We start from the raw sequence: 12,424 nt of genomic DNA, 5'->3' as shown, positions 1-12,424 counted from the left end.
TGTGGGGAGTGAGATGTTGGGGAGGAGGAGGAGGGGGTGAGGAGGAGGGGAAGGGTGAGAGTGTGGGGGAGGAGGAGGAGGAGGAGAGGGGGTTAAGGAGGAATAGGAAGTCATATATTAGTTTATATCTAAACTTTTTCATGTTTTAGCTTCGGAAATTATATTGAGAACTGTTATTATTATTATTATTATTATTATCATTATTTATTATTTATCATTATTATTATTATTATTATTATTATCATTATTACATTATTATTATTATTATTATTATTATTATCATTATTATTATTATTATTATTATTATTATTATCATTATTATTATCATTATTATTATTATTATTATTATTATTATTATCACATTATTATTATTATTATCATTATTATTATTATTATTATTATTATTATCATTATTATTATTATTATTATTATCATTATTATCATTATTATCAGCCAAGTACGTCACCCACGGAGCTCTCCTCACTAACGCAGCTTCTTTCTCCGTCTCCCAGGACAGGTGCAGGGGTTCCAAACAGGCACCTGGACCCCCCCGCCTACCAAGATGTCCTCACCCTCGGTCAGTGTCCTATCCATGGCATCCTTGGGTCCTTCGGGATTATCAGGACATCCCAAACTGACCCTGGACGGTGGAGGAGGGAGGAGGGACAGCGGAGGAAGCGATGGAGGAGGAGGAGGAGGAGGAGGGAGGAGGAGCGGCGGTGCAAATGAAGGTGGAGGAAGTGGTTCAACTGATGCTATGAATAGGTGAGTGATAGGAGGAGGAGGAGGAGGGAGGAGGAGGAGGAAGAGGAGGAGGAGGAGGAGGGAGGAGGAGGAGGAGGAGGAGGAGGAGGAGGAGGAGGAGGAGGAGGAGGAGGAGGAGGAGGAGGAGGAGGAGGAGGAGGAGGGAGGAGGAGGAGGAGGAGGAGGAGGAGGGAGGAGGAGGAGGAGGAGGAGGAGGAGGAGGAGGTATCCTCCCAACCACCCAATCATGTACCATAACCAATCACAACATCCCTACAACCCCAAATGACAACCTTCCCCAATCCCAACCAACCCAATCATATAACTTCCTCCAATCACAAACTTCCCCCAATCCCACCTAACCAATCACAGTCTTCTCCCAATCCAAACCAACCAATCACAGTCTTCTCCCAATCCCAACCCAACCAATCAGAGTGGCCACCATCGACGAGCCATTACAGGTATCACACTTCACATCACTCCTCCGTCACACACCTCAAGGCGATGGTATCACCAGGCAATTTCTTCACCGTGTCGAAGTTAATTATTGAAAGGTGTTGAGGCAGGTGTGGTCTTATTTTTTAGAGCAATATCGCGAGAGATAGGTACTGGTGGTTGGGGGGGTGGGGGGTGGGGGTGGGGGTTGGGGGTGGTGCGAGTAGTTGTGGAGTAGAAATAATAATAATAATAATAATAATAATAATAATAATAATAACACCTGAAAAGTAAACCGTTGTATCTAAAACACCTGTGACAAATGAATACTAATAGCATGTGTAGCACTTGTGTCCATGTAACACCTGTAACACGTGTCTGTGGTCCCCTACAGGAGTAGTGTGTACAGCAGCAGTAGTTACGCCGCCAGCAGAGGCTACCGACGACCTTCAGGAGGTGACGGCCAGCAGATACAACCCGTGGCCCCCCCAAGGTGAGGTCCTAACCCTCTCTCTCTCTCTCTCTCTCTCTCTCTCTCTCTTTCTCTCTCTCTTTAGCATCCACAAGACGTCACCCAAGCGAAACTTAATGATATATTCACCCGCTAAAACACACACACACACACACACACACACACAAACACACACACACACATACATAACTCCCAGCTCTCCCAGAACCCAGTCGCAGAGAGCCTTACATTGGGTGCTTGGGCAATTGGGCCCTTTCTCTTCCCCTCCCCCAGTTCTAGCGGGCCCCAGTCCTATTGAATCCACCTCTCTTTGTTTACGTTTGGTCAGGCACCTGGGACCACTGAATGTTGTCACTGGAGGAGAGATTGTGATTATTATTATTATTATTATTATTATTATTATTATTATTATTATTATTATTATTATTGGAAAAAAGAAGAGAGATAAACAGATAGATAGACACAGCCAAAGATAGATAGATAGATAGAACGATATATAGAACGGGATTTAAATGTCTTAACCCAATATTAAAACAGTTATTAAGTCATCACTAATTCACCTTCTACTTCTGTCCGTCACACAGATCTAAGGCCACGCCCACCTCCTCGTCCTTAGCGGCAGCAGGAGTCATGAAATCATCGTCGGAAATCTTCAGCTCATCGTCGTCTTTCACGCCATCGAAGGGCATCTTGAAATCGTCTTCGGGTATATTAAAAACGTCACAAGCTGGAGAACCTTTATCAAGATCTGCGTCAGGAGGAACACTGCCTTTTACTACCCGGGTCGTTAACTTTAGTAATACCGTCAGTAATATCGATGATCCTCTCCCTACTACTACTACTACTGCTACTACTACTACTACCCATGCTACTGTTCCTGCTGCCTCGACCACGCCACCTTCAGAGACGTCCTCCTCCACCGGTATGTCAGTCACGTCTTTGAGTAGTAGTTGTTCCTCTGCTTCTTCTTCGTCTTCTTCTGTGATGTCTAAGATAGTTGTAAGTCTTTCAGCCCCTGGTGGCTCGCCGGCACCTGTCACACCTGTAGCAGTAGACATCAGTAGCACTCTTCCTCCTCCTCCTACGTCTTCAGCTGTTCCTCCTCCTCCTCCTCCTCCTCCTTCATCTCTTCCTTCTCCTCCTCCACGCCATTCTCCACATTTTCCTCATCCACCACCTTCTTCTTCTTCTTCTTCTTTTTCTTCTTCGCCTTCTGCTGTACAGTCGTCAGGGTCTTCTTCATCAAGGGTCGTCTGCTCTGCCTCTACACCAGCGCCACCTGCTTCGTCGCCTCCACCAGTACCCCCACCCAGGACCAAACACCTACACCACTCACCCACCACCAAAGGTAAGTCCTCTACTCACTCACATACTCCCTCCATACACAAGAGACCAAATATATTAACAAAATAAATAAATTCCTCATTTCGTATCGTGACCAAAAGTTATTAGAATTTTTAAGAGGTAAATTGTTTAAAAAAAGAAAGTTTGATAAATATTTGAGGTTTTTTTTCTATATATGCGGATAGATTGGTGTAGATATGTCGAATTTACACACACACACACGCACACACACACACACACACACACACACACACACACACACACACACACACACAAAAAAACATCATTCAACTCTTCACTTATTTTCACTTACCCGCTGTTGTCGTTCATAGTAATACACCGTAACAAAATAAATTCATATATATTACTAAGAATATACACGTGGGATTTGTATATTGGATTTAAATGGGTAAATAGAGAGCTAAAATCTATAAATCCCTCCAATACACTGATATGATACCGTATTTACCCACAACCCGCCAAAATCTATGCACGCTTAGATATAAATAGAAGCCCGCATTGGTGAAGGTGCGGGATGACGTCACCCAAATGCGACGACCAATCACAGGCCAGGAGTTTTGAATCTTACCTGCAACGTCATCAACTTCGAGCCAATTAGACGCCGGGGGACTATTTCTTAACTGTGACATCATCAACTCTTAGCAAATCATAAAGCGAGGTCGATTCTTAACCAGTACGTCATCACTTGTGAGAACCAATGAGAGGGTGAAGGTACTATTTTCATGTCTTGACGTCATCAATACACGTCAATGTGTTTAGAGATTTAAAAGGTCGCTTCCATTCTGGCGGCGCTCTGTGTGTGTGTGTGTGTGTGTGTGTGTGTGTGTGTGTGTGTGTGTGTGTGTGTGTGTTATAATGATTGGGTAATAAATAAGCTGGTTGTGCTGGTTGTAATGGTGGTAGTATATTGTGGTTGTTGTGCTGGTAGTGGTGGTGGTGCTGCTGCTGATAGTGGTTGTGGTAATGGTGGTAAGATTGTGTTGGAGGTGGTACTGTTATTGTATAATCAAATTTAACCTAACTTAACCCATCCTAACCTAACCTAACCTAACGCAACTTAACCTAACCTAACCTGAACCGCCAAGACGCTGTTAACCTTCCATTCTCATGACTTTAACCACCATCAATAAATCAGTTATAACGATCTAACGATCACCTAACTGCTCCTTAACTACTGGTACATTAACAAATGAACCAATCATCGGCAAGTACACGAGACAAGGTAATGGAATTAACCAATCAGAAGACTCTTTAATTTTCATCCAATCATAATCAAGTAAAAAAGAACAAGATGGCGGCAGGAGGAAATTAGCCAATCATAGCACCCGTTCTTTCTCAACCAATCATCATCCACGACTCAGGACCGTGTAAGGATATTTGGCCAATGAGAAAACCAGGAGATTAATAAGATTCAGCCAATCAAGGGCGGTGTATATCCTCCTCCACTTGCCACCCAATCACCTTAACCAATCACCAAGGAGGCTAACCTAACCTAACCAATCACCAAGGAGGCTAACCTAACCTAACCTAACCTAACCTAACCTGACATCTATAAAGGAAGAATTCAATAGAGAAAGAGGAAAAGGAAGAAGGGAAAGGGAAGAGGAGAAAGGGAAGAGGAGAAAGGGAAGAGGAGGAGGAATTAGAAGAGAAGGACACATTTAATTTACTGATAAAAGAATAATAATAATGTATATATGTATGTATGTATGTATGTATGTATGTATGTATGTATGAATGAATGTAGACCAAAAGTAACACCAAAATGAACCATTAAAATGAAAGTGCAATATAAACTCATAATATAATTTGAACCCCAAAATTATACAAAATTATATATATTAATTCCATGAATTATTATTAATCCCATGAATTATATTACAGTAAATCCTCTAAAGTGTTATGTAATTATTTTTAGTTTCATCACAGAAAACTGGACAATTATTTATTTATTTATTTTTTTTTTGGGGGGGGTTCGTTGTTTTCTTTATTTTACTTGTTTTCGGTGTTTATTTTGTATAGTTTTCGCTGTTTTATCTGTTTTCGTTGTTTTTGCTGTTCTCGCTGTTCACCATTTTATAGTTTTTGTTGATTTTCACTGTTAAATTAGGTTACGTTGGATTAGATTACGTGAGGATAAGGTTAGATTAGGTTAGATTAGGTTAGGTTAGGTTAGATTAGGTTAGATTAGGTTAGGTTAGGTTAGATTAGATTAGGTTAGTATTTTATTTAATTTTAAACAATTAAAAACAAATTTAATTAATATCTAACTAACTTTAACTATAAAAACACATTAACATTTACAGTAAAATAAAAAATTAAATAAAAAAACCCGAGTATTTTTATTTTTTTTTCCAAGACTGTCCCCTAGAGGCTGGTGTCAAAGACGATAAGGTGTAATCACGGGCGTCACTCCCCCGCCAGCACCCACCGGGGGAGGACGGGTCGCTCTGGTGTCAATTTGGTGAAGATCGATATTGATACAACTCTTCTCTATGACTTTTTGCTTCTGTCTATCTATCTGTTTCTCTGTCTATTTATCTGTCTGTCTGTCTATTTATTTCTCATCTAAATAACAAATGTGTACATGTGAGGAAGGGTGTGTACGTATTACCAAGCCTGTGTACGTATGAGAAAGACCGCGTAAGTGTGAGGAAAGTTATGCACGTATTAGAAGAACCGTGTGCGTATTAGTAGGGCCGTGTACGTATTAGAAAGATACATGCGTGTTAGAAGGACCGTGTACGTATTATAAGAACCTTGTACGTGCTGGAGGTTCTGTGTACTTAAAAACACACACACACACACACACACACACACACACACGCACACACACACACACACACACACACACACACACACACACACACACACACACACACACACACACACACACACATACACCCTTCCTGTGATCCTGCCAACCAATTTAATTCAGTTTGCGACGCCTGACTAAAGCCTCTCTCTCTCTCTCTCTCTCCGACCCGTCCCCATCCTCCCTGCCTCTCCCCCACCCCTCACCACCACCACCCCTCACCACACCACCACAGCAACACCCCCTCACCACCAACACACCCCCACCACCACACACCACACAGCAACACCACCACCACACACCAGCACACCCCTCACAGCAACACCCCCACCACCACAGCACCACCACACAACACACCCCACCACCACAGCACCCCCCCACCACACAACACCCCCCCTCACCACCACAGCAACACCCCCTCACCACCACAGCAAGCAACACCCCCCACCACCACAGCAACACCCCCCCACCACAGCACACCACCCCCCACCACCACAGCAACACCCCCACCACCACAGCAACCCCCCCCCTCACCACCACAGCCACCTCACCACCACACCACCCCTCACCACCACAGCAACACCCCCTCACCACCACACACACCCCCACCTCACCACCACAGCAACACACCCCCTCACCACCACAGCAACACCCTCACCACCACAGCAACACACGTCACCACACAAATTCATTATCGGTCACATATTGAAACTTGGCGGGTCTTTTGTCGTCACTTCCCGTCCTTTACCTTCCTCGCCAAATTTTACCGATAACTTATTAGGGGTAAAAAATTCCCGGGACTTAAATATGGCGATGGATGATTGTCAGTTATTTCTCGTAAAACTTCGCGATATTTTATTTCGGCGAGGTACTAGTGTTGGTTATTTATATTAAAAATGCGCTGTATTTTATTTAGGCAAAACAAACACCAAAGGAAAAATTATTTAAACACTAATTTGGCGATGTGAAATAACTAAATTTATGTCCCGCAAACAGTCATCATATTCTATACAGATGACAAAAATAAGTGTGGTTAGGTTAGGTTAGGTTAGGTTAGGTTAGGTTAAGTTTAGGTTAGGTTAGGTTAAGTAAAGGTATAGTTAGGTTAAATCAAATCAAGCTCTTGATCTTGACCTTCAACTTGGGAAGCCCCGAATAAGAACCCCAGGCCCGGGATTCGAACCCTGATTCAACAAACATCATCTGAGTTTATTTACCAAGACGCCATTGTTGAGACGACCATAGAGGCAACAGTGTCATCACAGGAGCTTATAAAGGAGGAGAGGAGAGGAGAGGAGGAAGAGGAGAGGAGGAAGAGGAGAGGGAGGAGAGGAGGAAGAGGAGAGGAAAGACACAGAAGCTAGAAGGAAGAGCCTTAGTCACTGGCCTTAAGAAGAAGAAGAAGAAGAAGAATTAGAAGAAGAAGAAGAAGAAGAAGAAGAAGAAGAAGAAGAAGAAGAAGAAGAAGAAGAGTAAAGACTGATCAAGGAATCCAAACAAACCGTAAAGCAAAGTGACACAGTGAAGAAGAGTGACACCTACGAATGGGGAAGAGGGGCAGGGGAAGATAAACCTGCAGTGAAAGAGAGATAGAGAGGGGGAAAGATAATTCTATAATGAATAAGGAACTGGGGAAAGGGGGGATAAGCCTCATATGTATAAGGGAATAAAAAGGAAAGGGAGAGAGAGAGGATAATCTTTTAACGAATGAGGAATTAACAGAGGGAGTGATAATCCGTTAGTAAGGAAGAAAATAAGAGAGGTATAATTAGACAGAAAAAAGAGAGAAAGAGAGGAAACGAGAGAGAGAGAGAGAGAGAGAGAAGACCATCTATGATTCACCTGTTGACAAGGTTAATAACAGGTGTGTGTGTGTGTGTGTGTGTGTGTGTGTGTGTGTGTGTGTGTGTGTGTGTGTGTGTGTGTGTGTGTGTGTGTGTGTGTGTGTGTGTGTGTGTGTGTGTGTGTGTGTGTGTGTGTGTGGGTGTGTGTGTGTGTGTGTGTGTACATCTTAATATCATCACTAAATTATTAGTTGATAATACAATAATAATAATAATAACGATAATAATAATATAGTGAGAAAAGAAAAAAGATAATATTAATGATTGTTCCTGGATAATAACAATCAGTAGGTGTTTGTGTGTTTGTATTTTTAGCCACAAACAATTTACTTAGCACACCTGTCCTACACACCTGTCCTGATTGATGCCCAGGTGTGTTGATTAATTAATGACAAAACAAGGTATTTCCTATTAATGTTGGTAGTTATTATTTTTATTATTATTGTTGTTGTTGTTGTTATTACTGTTATTGGTGTTGTTATTATTTTTTATTATTATTATTATTATTATTGTTGTTGTTGTTGTTGTTGTTGTTGTTACAAACGCATGACCATAAGAGGGAAGGAGAGAGATTACCTTATAGCGAATATAGAAGCAGCAGAAAAGAAGATAAGCCTTTAACGGATAAAGAAATGAGGAAGAGGGAGATAAAGACGACAACGAAAGTGGAAGTAGAAGAGAGACCGATAATGCCATAGTAAATAGTGAACAGGTAGAAAAAGAGATGATGTTTTGATGAGAGAGAGAGAGAGAGAGAGAGAGAGAGAGAGAGAGAGAGAGAGAGAGAGAAACAGACAGACAGACAGACAGACAGACAGACAGCATACAAAACCCCGCACTAGTAACTAAGGGAAGAATCAGAGTAGGTTACAAGGCCACGATATTATTGTTTAAAAAAATACAGCAATTGCACGAGAGAATATTTGCAACAAGGCGACACTCATACACACACACACACACCCCATTAACCCACAAATATATATAAGTAACTCAAGGATAATTTTAGAGTTTATTACCAAAAACAAATGAATAACGATTACGGGTAGCGATAACAAATGAATAACGATAAGTGAATAGCGATAACAAATGAATAGCGAAGGCAAAGGAATAATTACGTATATAAATGAGTAATTAAGTAAATATTGAATAAATGAGAAGAAAAGTGAAAGATTAAATACCAGAAACAATAAACAGAAGAAGAGAGAGAGAGAGAGAGAGAGAGAGAGAGAGAGAGAGAGAGAGAGAGAGAGAGAGAGAGAGAGAGGTATTGGAAGGTCTTTGCGTGTCAGGAGTTTGTTTTGATGATGACGTCTGGACTTGATGACGTCACGGGAGGTCAAATGAGCACTTAACGATAACAAGGAATTTTTTTTTTTATTATTATTATTATTTTAATTATTTCCTGTCACGAGACTCAACTGGTTGTTTTTGTTTACGTTTGTCAGTTTGTTTGTTTCTCTCTTGATTTTTCTGTCTGTCTGTCTGTCTGTCTGTCTGTCGGTATACACAACATGCACTTACAAATATAGATATATACATGTGTGTGTGTGTGTGCGCTATCATGTATGTATGTATGTATGTATGTATGCCAAGGCTCAAGCGGGTGAATGTTGCAGGTAAAACGGTCAACATTGCATCATAAAACACGAATGGTGAATGTTGGTGGAACTAAACGTAATAATACAGAATTTATCTTTTTATATTTACTGTTCTTTCTCATTTCTTTATACATGATAATTATTCATTTTTCTCTTCTATGTTTTATTCGTTAATTAAAAAAAACAATTATTTATCTTTTATTCAATTTTTTCTAATGTTTACTTTATCATTGAGTTGTCATTCCTTTCTCTCTCTCTCTCTCTCTCTCTCTCTCTCTCTCTCTCTCTCTCTCCCCTACCTCCTCCTCCCTTCCTTTCCTTCCTTCCTCTCTCCTCCTCCTCTTCCTCCCCAACCTCTCACTGGGGCTGATTTGATGAACTGATATGAAAAAATTGAAGGATATTGAATAGAAGCTTGTGTGTGTGTAGGCATAGGGTGGAGACGACACACACACACACACACACACACACACACACACACACACACACACACACACACACACACACAGAAAGAAAGAAGAGGAGAGAGGGAGGGAGAGGTGAGAGAGAGAGAAAAAAGGCACTAATTGGGAACAAAGCAGGGAGAGAGAGAGAGAAGAGAGAGAGAGAGAGAGAGAGAGAGAGAGAGAGAGAGAGAGAGGAGAGAGAGAGAGAGAGAGAAAACTTCATAAAAGATAGTAACTTCTTCTATTCATTCGGAATATACACACACACACACACACACACACACACACACTGCCCGCGGGAGTCCATTAACAATATTACCAGAACAAAAGTAATTACTCTCTATAAAGACAAGATTATATAGATATATACCCTGAAATAGTAGGTGGTGTGGTTAGGTTAGGTTAGGGTTGGTTAGGGTTGGTTAGGTTAGGCTAGGGTTGGTTAGGGTTGGTTAGGTTAGGCTAGGGTTGGTTCGGGTTGGTAAGGTTAGGTTGGGTTGGGTTTGGTTGCGCTGTGAGGGTAGGGTGGTTAGGTTAGGTTAGGTTAGGTTAGGGTTGGGTTTGGTTGCGCTGTGAGGGTAGGGTGGTGTGGTTAGGTTGGATATACCGGCACACACACACACACACACTGATTACAATACCCTCACCCTTTCCCAGGTTACACCATAGAAAACGGGTCAATTATTTCGTCATCACGGTGAACTCAGCTACCTTGTGACTGACTTCCATCCGGCTCATTAAACACACCTTACTGGCCGGATACAACGTTCACCTTTAAACTATAACCGGATACCTGGGATTGCTTGATAGCATTTTACCTGGCGAGGACAGTGTAATTAAGAGAGAGAGAGAGAGAGAGAGAGAGAGAGAGAGGAGGAGAGAGAGAGAGAGAGAGGAAAACACACACTATAACCACACTCACCACCACTGGCACACCCCCCCATCTCGACCCACTAAATGCATTTCTAAACCAAACGAAACTATCTGAGGTTACACATGACTACACCCACTCCTGTCTGGGGTGTAGTCACGTGTGGGTGTAACCTGACACTCCTACACCCCACCCTCCACTCTCACCCCCCCTCACCCTCCCCCCTCACCCTCCTCCCTCACCCTCCTCCCTCACCCTCCTCCCTCACCCCTGTGTTATGTAATGTGGAATGATAATGTAATGTAATGTTACGTTTATGCTTGGCGGGTGTGGGAGCGAGGAGGAGGTGGAAGAGAGGAGGGGGAGGAGGAAGAGAGGAGGAGGAAGAGAGGAGAGGTAGGAGGAAGAGATGATGGTGGTGGTGGTGGCGGATGAGTGGAGGAGTGAGGGAGCAAGACATACATACATACATACATGCTGCCATACCGTAATTTATCTCACATGTACACGATAGTTGACACACACACACACACACACACACACACACACACACACACACTACTCTGACATTGGCATATGACACCTCAACACTTACCTGTCTATCTACCTGTCATGAATAAGGTCACAGTGACACCTTGACAACATTGACATATTTATAGACAACTTCCTGTGTGTGTGTGTGTGTGTGTGTGTGTGTGTGTGTGATAATATCGTGTACGTGTGAGATAAATTCTGATATATATGTATGTATGTATGTATGTATGTATGTATGTAGACTTTCTAAGATCTTGTCGCCCCCGTGTACACACCAGCTGACGAGACACCCAGTTTTTCTCCCGCAACTACTTACTGTGACCGACACACACACACGGTGACTGACACACACACACACACACACACACGGTGACTGACACACACACACACGGTGACAGACACACACAGACCCAGTGACCGACAAACGGAGACCTAGTTATTAATATGATAGTTTTGTTCATTAATTTTCTTACGTTTTTGTACACACTGTTTCACCTATGTATGTGTGTGTGTGTGTGTGTGTGGCGCATAGGGTAGTAGTACATCTGTGTGTATGTCTGTCTGTTTGTTTGCTTATATTGACCATCCTTCCACCTTGTTACACACACACATACACACACACATACACACACACATACACATACACACACAAACACACACACACACACACACAACACACACACACACACACACACACACACACACACACATACACACACACACACACACACACACACACACACACACACACACACACAATTACCTCCCCCATCCACTTATATCCACTTTACCCCACCCCCATCAATCCCCACCAACCCCAACCCCACCCAACCCCACCCACCACCAACCACCACCACCCACCACCACCATCCACCAACCCCACCAACCACCACCACCACCACCACCACCCCACCACTCCACCCACCCCACCACCACCCATCACCACCACCACCACCCACACAAAACCCCCCCACCACCCACCACCACCCACCCTCCTCCACCCACCATCACCACCACCACCTCCACCCATCACCACCCTCCACCACCCACCACCACCACCACCCACCCTACCACCCACACATCCCCACGCCCACCACCCATCACCACAACATACCATCACAATAGTTTAGCACAGTATTGCCCCGTTAATTATCCCACAAGACGTATAATTCCTACTAAGATGAAATAATTAGTGATAATCTTATAATCTAGGCTTTGATCTCCCGGGCAACAAGATTGTAATAATGACTGTACTGGGATTGGTAAACTTCCAAGGATTGGTTAGATCAGAGCTTTTCAA

The 12,424-nt window shown here is 42.8% G+C and overlaps 1 protein-coding gene across 1 annotated transcript in view; it reads left to right on the top strand.

The window, feature by feature from the left end:
* Positions 1–709: 709 nt before the first annotated feature.
* LOC121854291 (mucin-5AC-like) overlaps positions 710–12,424 on the top strand; it is an 86,599-nt gene continuing 74,884 nt past the window's right edge. Inside the window, exons 1-3 of the mRNA XM_042348865.1 lie at positions 710–765; positions 1,574–1,672; positions 2,236–2,573. Coding sequence (XP_042204799.1) covers positions 758–765; positions 1,574–1,672; positions 2,236–2,573 — 445 coding nt within the window. The 5' untranslated portion in view covers positions 710–757. The remainder of the gene's footprint in view (positions 766–1,573; positions 1,673–2,235; positions 2,574–12,424) is intronic.

Source organism: Homarus americanus, unplaced genomic scaffold (assembly GCF_018991925.1).
Source record: "Homarus americanus isolate GMGI-L3 unplaced genomic scaffold, GMGI_Hamer_2.0 scaffold50564, whole genome shotgun sequence".
NCBI lineage: Eukaryota > Metazoa > Arthropoda > Malacostraca > Decapoda > Nephropidae > Homarus > Homarus americanus.
The sequence above is the reverse complement of the archived record's forward strand: the minus strand, read 5'-3'. Positions and strand labels throughout refer to the sequence as shown.